This window comes from Bos indicus, chromosome 3, assembly GCF_029378745.1.
Source record: "Bos indicus isolate NIAB-ARS_2022 breed Sahiwal x Tharparkar chromosome 3, NIAB-ARS_B.indTharparkar_mat_pri_1.0, whole genome shotgun sequence".
NCBI classification, from domain to species: domain Eukaryota; kingdom Metazoa; phylum Chordata; class Mammalia; order Artiodactyla; family Bovidae; genus Bos; species Bos indicus.
Genome location: NC_091762.1, coordinates 57,791,872 through 57,809,455, shown reverse-complemented (window position 1 = coordinate 57,809,455; position 17,584 = coordinate 57,791,872). Strand labels below are relative to the sequence as shown.

The 17,584-nt window shown below is 38.3% G+C and overlaps 2 protein-coding genes across 2 annotated transcripts in view; one reads left to right on the top strand and one right to left on the bottom strand.

Moving 5' to 3' along the window:
* The window catches only part of ODF2L (outer dense fiber of sperm tails 2 like), a 402,314-nt gene that overhangs the window by 194,529 nt on the left and 190,201 nt on the right, over positions 1 to 17,584 (bottom strand). The window lies entirely within an intron of this gene.
* CLCA4 (chloride channel accessory 4) overlaps positions 1 to 17,584 on the top strand; it is a 30,967-nt gene that overhangs the window by 7,997 nt on the left and 5,386 nt on the right. Inside the window, exons 4-11 of the mRNA XM_019957160.2 lie at positions 2,712 to 2,820; positions 4,899 to 5,079; positions 5,416 to 5,634; positions 9,238 to 9,465; positions 13,805 to 13,982; positions 15,259 to 15,365; positions 16,062 to 16,277; positions 17,194 to 17,461. Of these exons, the coding sequence (XP_019812719.1) occupies positions 2,712 to 2,820; positions 4,899 to 5,079; positions 5,416 to 5,634; positions 9,238 to 9,465; positions 13,805 to 13,982; positions 15,259 to 15,365; positions 16,062 to 16,277; positions 17,194 to 17,461 (1,506 nt within the window). The remainder of the gene's footprint in view (positions 1 to 2,711; positions 2,821 to 4,898; positions 5,080 to 5,415; positions 5,635 to 9,237; positions 9,466 to 13,804; positions 13,983 to 15,258; positions 15,366 to 16,061; positions 16,278 to 17,193; positions 17,462 to 17,584) is intronic.

Here is a 17,584-nt window from a genome sequence, read left to right as displayed (position 1 = left end):
GCGACTAAGAACAGCACACCATAGCACATGTGTGGTCAGAGTACCTGAATTTTATTCTTTCAACAAATTGAGGAAACCATGGGAGCCAGGCAACCAGCCATGAGCTGAAAAGAAAGTCAATCTGACGTGGACTGTTCCTAAAAAAGGAACCACAGATGCAGGCAGATATGAATTTTCTTAAAATTCACCATATTTCTATCACAGTCGATATGAGAGCTTTTTCTTCCCACACTGAAGAATATAAATAATTCATGCTCACTCATTAGCACCATTTGGCTAAGAAACCTAAAAACAGTGTTTTTAAACTTTAATGTGTAGAGTAGTAATTTAGGGGTCTTGTTATTAATAATAACCAAATTCTGAGTCATTAGATCTAGAGTAGGCACAACATTCTATGTGTCTTGTCAGCTCCCAAGTGATGCTGACACTGCTGGTACGAGGAACACATATGATTAGCAAAGGTTTAAAGAAGAAACATGACTTCTTCATAATGGTGGTATTTTCCCCCTATTTTCATGTCTCATGAGGTCATTATAGTTGGAGAAACACATATTATAGTGGACCAGACTACATTTTCAAATTCTACTTCTCCATTTCAATTTCCACTAAAGTTTTTCCTAATATTGCTAAAACAAAAATGTACTTATTTTTCTTTGTGCATTTCAAGCTTGGATTTAACCTTTATGCTTCTATTAATCCTGAAACTCTTAGGGAAAAAAAGTTTAGTTCTGACTCACTCTCTAGAACATTATCCTACTCAAGGACTCTATCTTACTCATATCTGTATTTCTTAGTATCTAGGACAGTGCTGAATATATATAATTAAAAATAATTGGTTTCATTTAATTAATGCTTATATGTGCTAAGTACTGTAAATTAATCACCTCATTCAGTTCAGTTCAGTCACTCGGTCATGTCCGATTCTTTGCGACCCCATGGACTGCAGCACGCCAGGCCTCCCTGTCCCTCACCAACTCCTGGTTTATTCAAATTCATGTCAATTGAGTCAGTGATGCCATCCAACCATCTCATCCTCTGTCGTCCCCTTCTCCTCCTGCCTTCAATATTTCCCAGCATCAGGGTCTTTACAAATCAGTCAGTTCTTCGCATCAGGTGGCCAAAATATTGGAGTTTCAGCTTCAACATCAGTCCTTCCAATGAACACCCAGGACTGATCTCCTTTAGGATGGACTGGTTGGATCTCCTTGCAGTCCAAGGGATTCTTAAGAGTCTTCTCCAACACCACAGTTCAAAAGCATCAATTCTTCAGCACTCAGCTTTCTTTATAGTCCAACTCTCATATCCATACATGACTACTGAAAAACCATAGCCTTGACTAGATGGACCTTTGCTGGCAAAGTAATGTCTCTGCTTTTTAATATGCTATCTAGGTTGGTCATAACTTTCCTTCCAAGGAGTAAGTGTCTTTTAATTTCATGGCTGCAGTCACCATCTGCAGTGATTTTGGAGCCCCCAAAAATAAAGTCTGACATTGTTTCCACTGTTTCCCCATCTATTTCCCATGAAATGATGGGACCAGATGCCATGATCTTAGTTTTCTGAATGTTGAGCTTTAAGGCAACTTATTCACTCTCCACTTTCACCTTCATCAAGAGGCTTTTTAGTTCCTCTTCACTTTCTGCCATAAGGGTGGTGTCATCTGCATATCTGAGGTTATTGATATTTCTCCCGGCAATCTTGATTCCAGCTTGTGTTTCTTCCTATCCATCGTTTCTCATGATGTACTCTGCATAGAAGTTAAATAAACAGGGTGACAATACACAGCCTTACGTACTCCTTTTCCCATTTGGAACCAGTCTGTTGTTCCATGTCCAGTTCTAACTGTTGCTTCCTGGCCTGCATACAAATTTCTCAAGAGGCAGGTCCGGTGGTCTGGTATTCCCATCTCTTTCAGAATTTTCAACAGTTTAATGTGATCCACACAGTCAAAGGCTTTGGCATAGTCAATAAAGCAGAAATAGATGTTTTTCTGGAACTCTCTTGCTTTTTCCATGATCCAGCGGATGTTAGCAATTTGATCTCTGGTTCCTCTGCCTTTTCTAAAACCAGCTTGAACATCAGGAAGTTCATGCTTCACATATTGCTGAAGCCTGGCTTAGAGAATTTTGAGCATTACTTTGCTGATGTGTGAGATGAGTGCAATTATGCGGTAGTTTGAGCATTCTTTGGAGTTGCCTTTTAGACATCCTCAAATTATATTTTGTCTACAGCAGTGTTTTTCAACCTTTTTTTCATTATCAACCCTTAACAAGCATATGTAGACATTTTTAAATTACGCAGTTTTATATGCAATTATGCAGTTGAAAGTTGCACCTTCATGAAATTTCAATACCATAGACGTGTTTTATATATGTTTATTCTGTGGTAGAAGTAACTTTTGTAGGACTGAAAAACCACGGTAATATCTAAGACTTTTTGACCCCTAAGAACCAAAACTCAGAGTTCAAACTGTTCTGCCCTTAGCATATACATAGTAAATGGTTAGTTGACTTAACAGATGTGGAATAAAAAATAATATGCTGAAATGATATAATTAATCCAATGAAATGTAATATAATATGTGTTTTATAAACAAAATACAAATGCTAGCAACTATTTAAATATTCTGGATTTAAAATTTTTTATTAAAATATGAAGGACAAGTTATGTCACTTAAAATATAATCATGGATTTGAAATATTTTCCTACAGGTAGACTGCTTGTTCATGAGTGGGCCCATCTCCGCTGGGGAGTATTTGATGAGTACAATGATGATGAGCCTTTCTACAGAGCAAAGTCAAGGAAAATTGAAGCAACAAGGCATGACTATTTACATTTTTAAATTACTGCTGGCAGTAACTTATTTTCCTTAGACTGATTCCTTTAAAAGCCTTTCTTTCATTTTTGTCCCAACGCAGGTAATGAATGCCATATCACAAAACAGAGCTTTTTGGTTTTTTAAGAAAATGTACCTGAAAGAAACTGCTTGTCCATTTAAAATACACATAGATTCAAGAGCATCTGGCAGTCAAGTTGATTTATTTTTATATCTCTCTACCATAGCTGCCAGAACTCATTTGTGCTAAGTAAATGCTCTATGTGAAGGATTGTACTAAGTTCTAGGAGGTAAAAATTATTTACACTACAAAAGAATGAAAAAAACAAGTAGTGGAGAATGCCAGCTGAGTAGGAAATCAACCAGCTTCAAAGAGCCAAGGAGAAATTTCTTGAGATTAATAAAGTTTACGTTACAATACCTGTGAAGCATCACACTTAACATAGATAATCCTCCTGATTATGAGATCAAGAGAACAGAATATATGGGGTAATAAATGTAAAATTGGATGCCAGCTGCTTAATCAATCTTAGATGCCCTGCTGGGGATGGGGACTTATTAAAAAATGTGAAATTTCAAATGAAATTTGAAATTTTCACAAATTTCAGTGAAGATTCTTCCTCAGCACCAGAGCACCAAGCTTTAGGATGCATATTTCAAAGATTATTATTTTGATAACATTTGTTTAGATTATGCATGCATGCTAAGTCACTTCAGTCGTGTCTGACCCTTTGCCAAACTATGGACGGTGGCTTGCCAGGCTCCTCTGTCCATGGGATTCTCCAGGGAAGAATGCTGGAATGTGTTGTGCCCTTCTTTCTCTAGGGGATCATCCCAATCCAGGGATCGAATCCGTGTCTCTTATGTCTCCTGCTTTGGCAGGCGGGTTCTTTACCACTAGTGCCACCTGGGAAGCTCTTTGTTTAGGTCATACTCTCCTAAAAGCCTAGTCTCTGCTACAGAATATTCATCATGGTTGTTAACATGTGAAAGTGAAAGTTGCTCAGTCATGTCTGACTTGTCCATGGAATTCTCCAGTCCAGAATACTGGAGTGGGTAGCCTTTCCCTTCTCCAGGGGATCTTTCCGACCCAGGGACCTAACCCAGATCTCCCGCATTGCAGGCGGATTCTTTATCAGCTGAGCCACAGGGGAAGCCCAAGAAGACTATAGTGGGTAGGCTATCCCTTCTCCAGTAGATCTTCCCAATCCAGGAATTGAACCAGGGTTTCCTGCATTGCAGGCAGATTCTTTACCAACTGAGTTATAAGTTGTTAACATAGGCAATGCTATTAAGTTTACTGAGTTTGGGGGCAATAGAGGCATAGACATATTTAGAAGACTTACAAAATTACTGACTAAAATCTAGTCTCTGTTTCTTTAATTTGGACTGGAACACATTGAAAAGATAAGCTACACTAACATTATAACATATTTGGTGCAATCACTGTCACTTGCTGCAAATTCCATGCAATGAGACACATGTCTAAAATTCCTCTACTATTGTTTACTGGCCTTGGCAGAACCCCAGTCTTTCCTTCTAGCCACATTTCACTTTGCATAAAAATGCTCCTTGAATAATCCAAACACTTGTAGCTATGCAACATTTCATTCTTTTGAAGAAAATTTCTTTGAGTGAGGAATACACAAAAAGTCTTAGGCTAAAGTGGTACCAAGAGTAAATGATTTCACGAGATGCCTTTTCCAGATTCCTGCAATGTATTTACCATCACAAGGTTACTGGGAGAGATGTTTGGAAAAGGGGAGCCTACAGTCACTAGTATAAGTGGGACAACAGAAGATTTAATTCCAGTGGACTCACCCTTTGCATAGACAGGAGATTCTACTTCAAATTTCCCTCAAAAATTTCTTGTAAAACAAATAAGCTACCTGGTGGGAACACTTAAACTTTGCTGTCAAAATAGGATGTGTGTGGTATACAAATAAGAATAAAAATCTTGATAAAGACCATCATTAACAACCTTGACAAGAAGACCACTTAATATTTTATAAAAATTTTAATGATTAGACTGGCTCAAAGACTAACTGTCACATATTTTCAGGTGTTCCACGAGTATCACTGGCTTGAATAGAGTGTATATGTGTGAAGGAGGCAGCTGTGTAACAAATAGGGAATGCAGAATTGATTCCAAGACAAAACTGTATGAAAAAAATTGTCAATTCTTCCCTGATAAAGATCAAACTGAAAAGACATCCATAATGTTTATGCAAGGTATTGATTCTGTAAGTATACCAATCAATCATTACTTCAGTTTGTGTTGATACATTTATAATCAAAGGACTTGCTATCATGTTTATAAATTATCTATGCAGGTGACCTGAGGGATTACATGTATTTTTATAGAATTCTTTAACATTGACTGGCAGACAGTAAGCACTCAAGTAGTGTTACCTATTATTATTGAAAATCTGCCTTACTAAGACGTTTCCTCCCTTAAATCATATTTCATTCAATAAGCATTTTTAAAGAAAAGGTTTTTAATGTTTTCAGATCTGTTGGTGAGTTTTTAAATGCACCCCATACAATTTTTTTTTCATTTTATAATATTAACCTTTTAGGTCACTGAATTCTGTAATGAAAAAAGCCATAACCAAGAAGCTCCGACTCTACAAAACAAAATGTGCAATTATAGAAGCACATGGGAGGTGATCAGCAATTCTGAGGATTTTAAAAACACAACGGCTATGTTGGCACCACCCCCTCCACCTGTCTTCTCCTTGCTAAAGTTCAGTGAAAGAATTGTGTGCTTAGTTCTCGATAAGTCTGGAAGCATGGCGGTGAGTTCACGGGCCCATTTTTCCTGGAAGTAGGGACAGGGCAGTGATTGAATGTCTAAGAAGATTCTGACTGCTACCTGCACCTGGGTTCTTCTAAAATGCATGGTGGCCTAAGTACTGTCACCTCCTGTGATCTTGACCTCAAGAGGGGCAATGAACATTATAATGAAAGAAGGATGGTAATAAGAGTTAGAAGGACCTAATCCAAGAATTTTCTTTCCCAGAAAATGGAGAGTTTATTGAGGAGAACTTTTAAGTCTTTAGTAAAGCTTTTGTTTCAGGATCAGAACTGGAGATTGAAATGTGTAATTATTTCCTAATCTTACTCCCTTTATCTATTGAAAATACTTGACAGGCATGAAGAAAGAGTGAATTCAGAGCTTCCAAACTACATTCCAAATCAAGGAACAAGATCAACCAGGAGGATTCTTAACATGTGTCTCTTATTTATACTCTCTATAGGAATGACCTCCTTATGCTCAAATACATAGACAAAAAGCATCACTATCAAGAAGAGATGGCCAGATTCAGTCATTCATTCCTTCTACCACATTAAGAGAATGGTACTAGGCTTGTACTAGGCTTTAGGAATAGAGATCCATATCCTTGAAAAGTTCATAGATGAATAAAGAAAGATTTCACTCTCTTCCCCATCATGAATTAATGCTTAATTATATTTCAATATTTGGCGTAGGTATCCACTTTGTCCAGGACATGGGCTGGTTTTCCAGGATGGCCTAAGGGCATTTCTGTAGTTCTTTCACAGTGACCTGGGTGTGTGTTTAGTCACTCAGTCATGTCCAACTCTTTGTGACCCCATGAACTGTAGGCTCCTCTGTCCATGGGCTTTTCCAGGCAAGAATACTGGAGTGCCATTTTCTCCTCCAGGGGATCTTCTTGATCCAGGGATTGAACCCATGTCTCCTGTGTCTCATGCATTTCAGGCAAATTCTTTACCTGTTGAGTCATCAGGGTTCCCCTTATTACTATATATTATATTGAAATTACACATTTTTCTCCCACTATTCTATGAATACCTCTCGGACTTGAAACCATCTTATCTAGGAACCAGGTCTCCTAGGACTTGAAGTAGTCTGTCTCATCTTTGTGTCCTTTTGTCTAGAATATGGTTTATCACATGTAGGCATTCAATAAATAATTGTTGAAATGAATGGACTATAAATGAGCAGATGGAATGTGTCAAAAGGATGGCACATCTGAGGCAGAATAAAGCATGCTGAAGATCAGGAATAATGTATTCAACAAATGGGGGTTGATGAGTTAGTGGAAATGGCAGAGGATGATACAGCTGGCTGAAATAATCCACAGTACTACAGGGTTTCAGAAAGAACATCAGAGTGCTAGACCTCACCACATAACAATGTTTTAGGAAGAGTCCCTGGGGAGAGATGAGATTCTTAATTGGGAGAGAAGATGAGCAGTTTTCCCTAGACAGGGTGCAGGCATAGTCAAGTTTAAAGGTAAAGCAAAATGGTCGACACAACCCGCTAAGATGGGGATGTATTATAGAAGAAGTTCCTCACTGTGATTTGTTTCTAAGCAGTTCAGAGGGAAACTTGGGCATGTGTTGGGAACAGGTGCCACAGGTCAATTGGTATTGAGGGACTGGAAAAGACCAGTGCATGAAAAGGTGTACATCCTAGGGTATTCACCTAGAAAATAAGGACTTGAATCCTAATGGGTTACCAGAGAACCAATTACGGTTAATCCATTAGTGGAAATGTGGTGGGATGTGGTTAGGTGTAGAAGCAGAAATGGGCGAGGTGAAATTTAGAGTAAATTTCATCTTTTGGTTAGTCAGGTGGCCAGGGAATGGAGAGATTTCAGTCTCTAGTTGGAGTCCATGATGGTCTGGTTTGATATTGATATTATGGGACCTGGGGAGTAGTTTCATCTTGATACAACTGGAACAGAGGATCCTAGGAGTACTCAACCAGTCTCTAACATTTGAGTCAGATCAGATCAGATCAGTCACTTAGTCATGTCCAACTGTTTGCAAGCCCGTGAATCGCAGCACCCCAGGCCTCCCTGTCCATCACCAATTCCCGGAGTTCACTCAAACTCATGTCCGTCGAGTCAGTGATGCCATCCAGCCATCTCATCCTCTGGCGTCCCCTTCTCCTCCTGCCCCCAATCCCTCCCAGCATCAGAGTCTTTTCCAATGAGTCAACTCTTCGCATGAGGTGGCCAAAGTACTGGAGTTTCAGCTTTAGCATCATTCCTTCCAAAGAAATCCCAGGGCTCATCTCCTTCAGAATGGAGTGGTTGGATCTCCTTGCAGTCCAAGGGACTCTCAAGAGTCTTCTCCAACACCACAGTTCAAAAGCATCAATTCTTCGGTGCTCAGCCTTCTTCACAGTCCAAATCTCACATCCATACATGACCACTGGAAAAACCATAGCCTTGACTAGATGAACCTTTGTTGGCAAAGTAATGTCTCTGCTTTTGAATATGCTATCTAGGTTGGTCGTAACTTTCCTTCCAAGGAGCAAGCGTCTTTTAATTTCATGGCTGCAGTCACCATCTGAAGTGATTTTGGAGCCCAGAAAAATAAAGCCTGACACTGTTTCCACTGTTTCTCCATCTAATTCCCATGAAGTGGTGGGACCGGATGCCATGACCTTCATTTTCTGAATGTTGAGCTTTAAGCCAACTTTTTCACTCTCCTCTTTCACTTTCATCAAGAGGCTTTTGAGTTCCTCTTCACTTTCTGCCATAGGGTGGTGTCATCTGCATATCTGAGGTTATTGATATTTTTCCCAGCAATCTTGATTCCAGCTTGTGCTTCTTCCAGTCCAGCATTTCTCATGATGTAATCTGCATATAAATTAAATAAACAGGGTGACAATATACAGCCTTGACGAACTCCTTTTCCTATTTGGAACCAGTCTGTTGTTCCATGTCCAGTTCTAACTGTTGCTTCCTGACCTGCATACAAATTTCTCAAGAGGCAGATCAGGTGGTCTGGTATTCCCATCTCTTTCAGAATTTTCCACAGTTTATTGTGATCCACACAGTCAAAGGCTTTGGCATAGTCAATAAAGCAGACCCCCCAATTCCAACCCAACCTCCACCGTCCTCTACACCTCTAATTTAGGTGCTTAGAAGCCAAGAATCAGCTCTAGTTAAAAACCTGTGTTCCTTAATATACTATACATATGTATTACATAAGGCTTCCCAGGTGGCTCAGTGGGTAAAGAATCCACCTGTAATGCAGGAGACCACCTGCAATACAAAAGATGCAGGTTCAGTCCCTGGGTTAGGAAGATCCCCTGGAGAAGGAAATGGCAAACCACTACAGTATTCTTTCCTGGAGAATCCCATGGGCAGAAGAGCCTGGCAGGCTATAGTTCATGGAGTTGCAAAAGAGTCGGACACAACTTAGCAATCAAACCACCTTGTATTACATAATAAACAGAACTGTATTTTTAATTGTATCAATTGAAAAAATTTGCTTTCTTAAATAACATCAATTACTATTGATAGAAAACCTTTAACAACAAAGTCTGTTCACTCATTTTATGTGATCTTCTATTACTTTCTGGTCAAAAATTACTTGTTTTATTACCCGTTTTTATTCAGGCTTCTAATCGTCTAAATCGAATGAACCAAGCGGCCCAACATTTCCTGCTGCAGACTGTCGAAAATGGATCTTGGGTGGGGATGGTGCACTTTGACAGTTCTGCCTCCATCAAAAGTAATCTAATCCAAATCATAAGCAGCAGTGAACGAAGAAAGCTCTTGGAAAGTTTACCTACAGCTGCTAGTGGAGGAACTTCCATCTGCAGTGGAATTGAATCAGGATTTCAGGTGAAAACCATACTTCAAATATACTTTGTTTATTACTAGAACATTTTTATGTTAAGTGATGCTCCTCATACTTGCTCCCTAATTTTAACATAACTAATTCTAAAAAGTAGAGAACTAATCACATAGAGAAATTCACTTGCCCATCTTTTCATTAAAAGAAATCGATGAGCAAAGTAATGGGTAAATAAATGACTATTACAGTTTCACTGGAGTATAAGCCCAATGAGGTCAGAGACTTTGTCTTATTACCATGCAGCAGTCAGTGCTCAAGGAATGTTAATTAAATAAGAGGGCTTGAGCAGCAAGAGTCATCCAATTTTAAGCAATGAAGCAAGTTATATGGTATGATTCTCCTTCAGAGCAATCCTCATTTTAGCTTCTGTTATATTCAGTTAGGGAAACTAATGTTTATCTGTCACAGTTCCAGATGTAGCAAGAACTGTTAATCATACTTAGGGTAAGGAATACTGGTCATAACATGAGTTGTGACATCATCAGAGTACTGGCTATGCTACTTACTAGCCATGTGATCTAGGCACAGTCATCAGCCTCCTTGGAAATTAGTCTCCAATGCCTTACGTATAAAATATAGGAAAATAAGAACGCTTCACTTATAGGATTATTATGAGACTTAAGAAAATGATACATTTGTACTTAGGACAATAGTCATTATACTACATAGTAAACATATAATTCATACTAATTATTATTACAAATCTTATTTTTATCCAAATGGTCATCTTGAGCTCAAAATTAATATCAATTGCATCATTTTCCTGCATAGAAAACATGTCCCTTCACAGTCCATAAGATAAAGTCTGAATTCCTCAGTGTGATGTTATTTAACAGCTTCTCATTCTATGATAAGCTTGCCCTCACCTCTCTTGCCAGCCTTTTTTTTTCAGTTCTCCCTTACCAATACTCTATGCGTCAACCAATTTACTGCACACATTGTTCTCCAAGCCCCTATGTACTAACAGCCTCCATACATGTAATTCCCCTGTCTAAAATGCTTCTTTTCTGTCTTTGCATGCCAAAATTCTATTCATTCTTCAAAATCCTTGCTCCTATCAAATGTTCCTGTTTTATGAATTAATGGCATTTTAGTATAGTTTTCTAACATGAAGTCTGGGTTCATACTCCAATAATCACTTACCAGATTTCTTACCCTAAGCATTCTTCACCTCACTAGCTTTTAATTACCTCATCAATAAAATTGAGTATGAATGTTAGCCTGTGGGGTTGTTCGTGTTTAATTTATTCAATACATATTTATTGTAGGGAGTAACCATAATATATTTTAATTTATTAACACATATTTATGTAAGAAGCAAATCTCACATGTTAATTTATTGGGAACAGATAATATACAGATAAATCTATCAATTATTTTTTTTAACTGAAGGTTGTAGAGATAATCTTGTGAAGTGACCAAATAAATGTGATGTGATTAAGTAAGAGGGAAAAGAGGGACAAAGCCTACTTTAGAAGAGAGGATCTATCTGATGGTTAAGCTAAGATTTGAAGGATGAGAAGGAGCCAGCCATTCAGGTAGAAAGAAAAGGGCAAAGTCCCTTGGGAATGAGGTGAACAAAAACTGAATTATTTAAGAAATGATAGAAGCCAGTGACACTGGGATTTGGTAAGTAGGGGGAATGAAATGTAATTGCCAGGTAGAAAATGGCTATATTCTTCAAACCCTCAAAAAATACGATGAGGTTTGTATTTTAAACACAACAGAAGGGCTTTAAGCACAAAAGACATAATTAATTCATATTTTGGGAAGATGACTCTGGTTACCCTGTATCAAATAAAATGTAAGGATTAAGACTGGTAGTAGAGTAGTAATCTAGGGACAGGTTGACAGTTTGGAGTTGGATTAAATTACAAAATGTGTAAAACACATTTAACTCACAGCAAATTTCAGTAAATGGTAGCAGTTTAATATTATAGTTTCTCTTTATTGATTATATTAGTTTTGCCTTTGCCAATCATCTCTATGTTTCCTCAGTCTCTCACCCAACTCCCAATAAATATCTTTAAATGTAATTATTTCCATGAATACAAAATCCATGTAGTTCCTGCTGAATCTCCAGCAGTCAGTACAGTGAATAACACACTGCAAGTGTTCAGTGAATAAAATAATACAAGGGAGACATGAAGGACAGAGAACCCTGCTTCATCTTTAAATCTTCATTTGTTCCCAAATGTGTAGGGGGGGATGTGATTGGGATGCTGTATAAATGCTATAATGCATGAAAACATTTCCTAAATTTTAATTTAGTTCTAGTATACATTGAGCCATATTTCACATATATTAAAAAAGTACATTCAGAAAACTAAGATCATGGCATCTGGTCCCATCGCTGCATGGCAAATAGATAGAGGAACAATGGAAACAGTGAGAGACTTTATTTGGGGGGGGCTCCAAAATAACTGTGAGTTGGACTGTGAAGAAAGCTGAGCACCGAAGAATTGATGCTTTTGAACTGTGGTGTTGGAGAAGACTCTTGAGAGTCCCTTGAACTGCAAAGAGATCCAACCAGTCCATTCTAAAGGAGATCAGCCCTGGGTGTTCTTTGGAAGGATTGATGCTAAAGCTGAGACTCCAGTACTTTGGCCACCTCATGTGAAGAGTTGACTCATTGGAAAAGACTCTGATGATGGGAGGGATTGGGGGCAGGAGAAGAAGGAGATGACAGAGGATGAGATGGCTGGACGGCATCACCAACTCGATGGATGTCAGTTTGAGTGAACTCCGGGAGATGGCGATGGATAGGGAGGCCTGGCGTGCTGAATTCATGGGGTCGCAAAGAGTTGGACACGACTGAGCGACTGAACTGAACTGACTGAACTGAAAATCACTGCAGATGGTGACTACAGCCATGAAATTAAAAGACACTTGCTCCTTGAAAGAAAAGCTATAACCAACCTAGACAGCATATTAAAAAGCAGAAACATTACTTTCCCAAAGAAGGTCCATCTAGTCAAAGCTATGGTTTTCCAGTAGTCATGTATGGATGGGAGAGTTGGACTATAAAGAAAGTTGAGTACTGAAGAATTGATGCTTTGAAGTCCCTTGGACTGCAAGAAGATGAAACCAGTCAATCCTAAAGGAAATCTGTCCTGAATATTAATTGAAAGGACTGATGCTGACGCTGAAGCTCCAACACTTAGGCCACCTGATGTGAAGAACTGAAAAGACCCTGATGCTGGGAAAGATTGAAGGCGGGAAGAGAAGTGGTCTACAGAGGGTGAGATGGTTGGATGATATCACCGACTCGATGGACATGAATTGAGCAAGCTCCGAGAGTTAGTGATGGACAGGGAAGCCTGGTGTGCTGTAGTCCATGGGATCACAAAGAGTCGGACACAACTGAGCGACTGAACTGACTGAACTGAAAATTATATATAACAGTCATTCTTTGCCTCAAAACCTGCAAAAATTGAAACAAGACTGGTCACATTGTATCCTGACACCAGCATTAGTAAGATTTTTTACATTGTAAACCCTTCTTTGTAAACATATACACATCTCCACTACAAGTTCAGGAAAGCCACTGATAGCCTATCATTTTTTTTCCTCTTGGACTGGACTCGGTTTCTCAAAATGATGTATCAAGAAGCCACTTCCAATAAAGCGGTCAAAGAAGATGAAATACAGTTGCCTTCCTGAGATAAATTCTCTTTATCCTTTCTTATGGGTGCCTAGATTCAAAACTCTGTGTTTCAAACTGTTTAGCTTTATAGGAAATGGTTCAAATCATAAATAGGACACATTCTCAGTAAGTCATATATTCTCTTAGCACCATTAATATGCTTAGTTATGTGCTTGTGACTATTAGAGATTAATTAAAAATTATATAACAAGATTTTTAACCTGTGTAGAACTTTCCATATCTTTTGTTTATTAGCATACTGAGGATACCCTAATTTGGAACCAACAGCTTCTTTAAAAATGTTGAGGTGAACTCTTAATGCATCTAGCTGCATACAGAACCAAAGAAGCAGAAAAATATTTAATGCCATTATATGCTTGGTGTCTGATTTTCCTGAGTGCCACAGAATGGGATATCATAGTCATTGTACTCAAGTAGGATTTTCCATACCCCTACTCCCACACAACTTCATCTGAGCAAACATTTCCTACAGTGGGTGGAGAGAAAATAAAAAGTCCTGTTTAAATTCCCCTAGCGCTGTGATTACAGATCCTTTGATTTAAAAATGAAGCTGTCTCCTCTTTTCTGCACACTATTTTCTATGTCCATTTTTATCCTAATCTCTCCCAGGCCTAGTTGACCTAAGATCACCTGTAATAATGCTCTGATTATATTTGTAGGCAATTAGAAACGCTGGCTTCCAAATAGATGGATCTGAAATAGTGCTGCTGACTGATGGGGAGGATAGCACTGCAAAGTCTTGTATTGAGAAAGTGAAACAAAGTGGAGCCATCATTCATTTTATTGCTCTTGGACCAGATGCTGCTCAAGCAGTCAAAGAGATGAGCATTGCAACAGGTAAAATATGACATACATCCTTTGATAGCAATATATAAATGTAGAGGCTGACAATTCAACAAGTTCTCTTAAGCTCCTACTCTGCAGGTGCTGTGCCAGGAGCTCGGGATCAGAGTTAAACCAGAAATGATCTCAAGGTGCCAACAGTCCCGAGAGACAAAAAACACTGCTAATCAGAAAAGCATAGTCAGATAACACTCCTCCATAACAAGAGACATACATAGGTGCCAAACACCATGTGAGCAGATGGAGTCATTGATTCTCTCAGCTTTGAATAGAGTCAGGGAAACAAGGCATGAGAGATGAGGAGCTAGACATTTATCAATTTGTTTGCTTTCTCTGGAAGAAAAAAGAATGACAGAGAATATAAAGCATGTTGGGGTGACAATGCAAGCCACATTGAAGGATAGTGAGAAATACATGAGACTAGAGAATAGACTGGAAGTTAAGGGGTGGGTTTAACAGAAGCTCAGGCTATAAATATAGTAATAACAAGTTTTCTAGATTAAACGTAAAATAACTACTATCTTACAGACAGAGACATGTGAAGAAAATGGACTACATGTGTTCAGTGCCTTCTTAAACATAGTAGAGAATACATAATTTATAACATTATAAAAATCAATTATTGTATTGAATTGACCTCTAATGTTACCATACAAACACTTGCTTTTTAATGCTTAATTGTACAAACTCCCATCATTTCCAAGTAATTTTATAGCCATTGTAAAGTATTTCTGTCCTAAATATCCCTCCAAAAATATTGTTTTTAAACTTGTCTCTATTGCTTATCATTTTTTTATCTGCTCATTGCCAAATTTTGTCAGGATGCTTCAATATGAAATCTCTTTGCTTCAATATGAAATCTCCTTAACCTTTCTGATTCTGACCCACTCTGGCAGGAAAACTTGAAAGCTGATGTGGTTAGAACTGTATCTTAAATAATCATTAAAGTGAATAATTCTCCTAAAGGTTATGTGATCCTGTGAGCTTTAGTTCATGAAATTATAACATCTCCTTTCACATTCTTTAGTTAGTTGATGCATTTAAACCAGAAAGATTTCTATTAGTGGAGTTTAAAGGTAGCTTACCTCCCAGTTATGACATTTTTTAGGTAACATTTCAGAGATAATCTTTATACCTATCTTATTTGGGTTTATTTTTATAATACATACTGAAACTATGGTTTTGTTTACCCTGATATTGCCTTAATCACTAAAATGTGAAAAGCACTTATTTTCTGAAAAGCAACCTAGTTAATGTATTTATATTTTAGGAGGAAAATATATTTATGCTTCAGATGAAGGCCAGAACAACGGCCTTATTGATGCTTTTGCAGCCCTTGCATCAGAGAACATCGATGCCTCCCAGCAATCTCTTCAGGTCAGAGTTCCTAGTCCTTGAGTGTTAATGTTTGGATTTAGACCTAACCAAGAAAAATCATCTGGTTGTTACAAGTTTTGAGTTCTATATCATCACCAGGTGGCTCAGTGGTAAATAATCTGCCTGCCAATTTAGGAGATGCTGGGTGGATCCCTGGGTGGGGAAGATCCCCTGGAGGAGGAAAGGGCAATCCATTCCAGTATTCTTATCCAGAGAATTCCATGGACTAGGAGCCTGTAGGGCTATAGTTCATGGGGTCACAAAGAGTCAGAAACAACTGAGTGACTGAGCACTTTATTTTAAGTCAAGAAAAATGGTAAACAGAGGGCAATACACACACATACACACACAGAACTAATTTTCTCAGAGGTAGTTTAGCACTTCAATGCTAAATCCTAGTGTAGGTGCTCACCAAGACAGCTGGGAAAATAATAACAGGGCCATATCTCCAGCTGTAAACCCTACTGTCCTGCTCTAATGCTTTTATTATACCCTGTTCTCTCCTCAGTAGCTATATTTCCACACTTTCTGACTGACAACTGTCATCCCAATTAGCTTTCAAAGAGATCGCAAGCCTAAAGTGGTATGCCATATTTAAGTTTGTTCTCAAGACAGAAATTTTAAAATATGTAAAACAGAAGAAAAGCATAAAATTACTCTCTTCTACAGTTATTAATTTTTTATATATTTAAACAGCTTGAAAGTAAGGGATTAAAACTCAACAGTAATGACTGGATGAATGGCACTGTAATAATTGACAGCACTGTGGGAAAGGACACGTTCTTTCTCATCACATGGAACCAACAACTTCCCTCTATTTACCTCTTTGATCCCGATGGAATATCAATGGGGACTTTCATAGTGGATTCAGCTTCCAAAATGGCCTATCTCAGTATTAAAGGAGCTACAAAGGTAAGCAATTAATTTTTAGACCTCCTCGCAAATTTTACAGGTGAAAATACATCATTTGAGATCATAAATATGGATGCCAATACATCATTTCAAAATTAAGATAAAGTAGAATGTACTTGATATGACTGTATGGTCCTGAAAATTTTGGTGACAGAGGGGAAAAAAAAAGAAGTTAAGCATTAGAAGAAAGGAAGAGAAAGGAAAAAATTAAGATGGCTAAGGATAACTTTGAGGGGACAATGTAGTAAGTCTGTGCAGCTTGCTGTGTAGATAGCTACAAAGCTATTTCTTATACCAGATCATAGGGGAGCTTCCCTGATAACTCAGTTGGTAAAGAATATGCCTACAATGCAGGAGACCCCAGTTTGATTCCTGGCTCAGGAAGATCTGCTGGAGAAGGCATAGGCTACCCACTCCAATGTTCTTCGTCTTCTCTTGTGGCTCAACTGGTAAAGAATCTGCCTGCAATGCAGGAGACCTGGGTTCGATCCCTGGGTTGGGAAGATTCCCTAGAGAAGGGAAAGGCTACCCACTCCAATATTGTGGCCTAGAGAATTCCACGGACTATTGTCCATGGGGTCGCAAAGAGTTGGACATGACTGAGCGACTTTCACTTTCATTTTTCACCAGGTTATAGAGTCTGTAGACTCTGAGGTCTAAGGATAAGTCCAAGATCAAGGCAAACTTTCCAAAACTTATTTTTATCAGTGGAGATTTCATAAACTTTGAATACCAGGCATGATAATAGGATATTCTTTCCAAACTACCTCAACTCTTACCTCTTTACCCTCAAAACTCTTAAAGCTCTATAAACTCTAAATGTTTATTCAGTAACATACTTAATAGTTTAGAGTTAGTGTAAAAACAGAAAATAGCTTGCTGTTGGATACTTATTCCAATTTTATTGAATTTTTAGGTGGGTGTGTGGACTTACAATATTCAAGCAAAAGCAAGCTCAGAAACATTGACTATAACAGTAAATTCTCGGGCAGCAAACTCTTCTGTGCCTCCAATCACAGTGAATGCTAAAATGAATAAAGATACAAACAGCTATCCCAGCCCACTGATTGTTTATGCAGAAATTCTACAAGGGTATTTACCCATTCTTGGAGCCAACGTGACTGCTTTCATTGAATCGAAATTTGGAGAAACAGAAGTTTTGGAACTTTTGGATAATGGTGCAGGTAAATCACAGGTTTCTCTGAACAAGTCTAAATGTTCATAACTCAGGATATGTTATGAGTCCCTGAGGAAGTGTGGGGCAGAGGGACAGGCATCAGAAAATTGATGCAGATTATGGATGAACA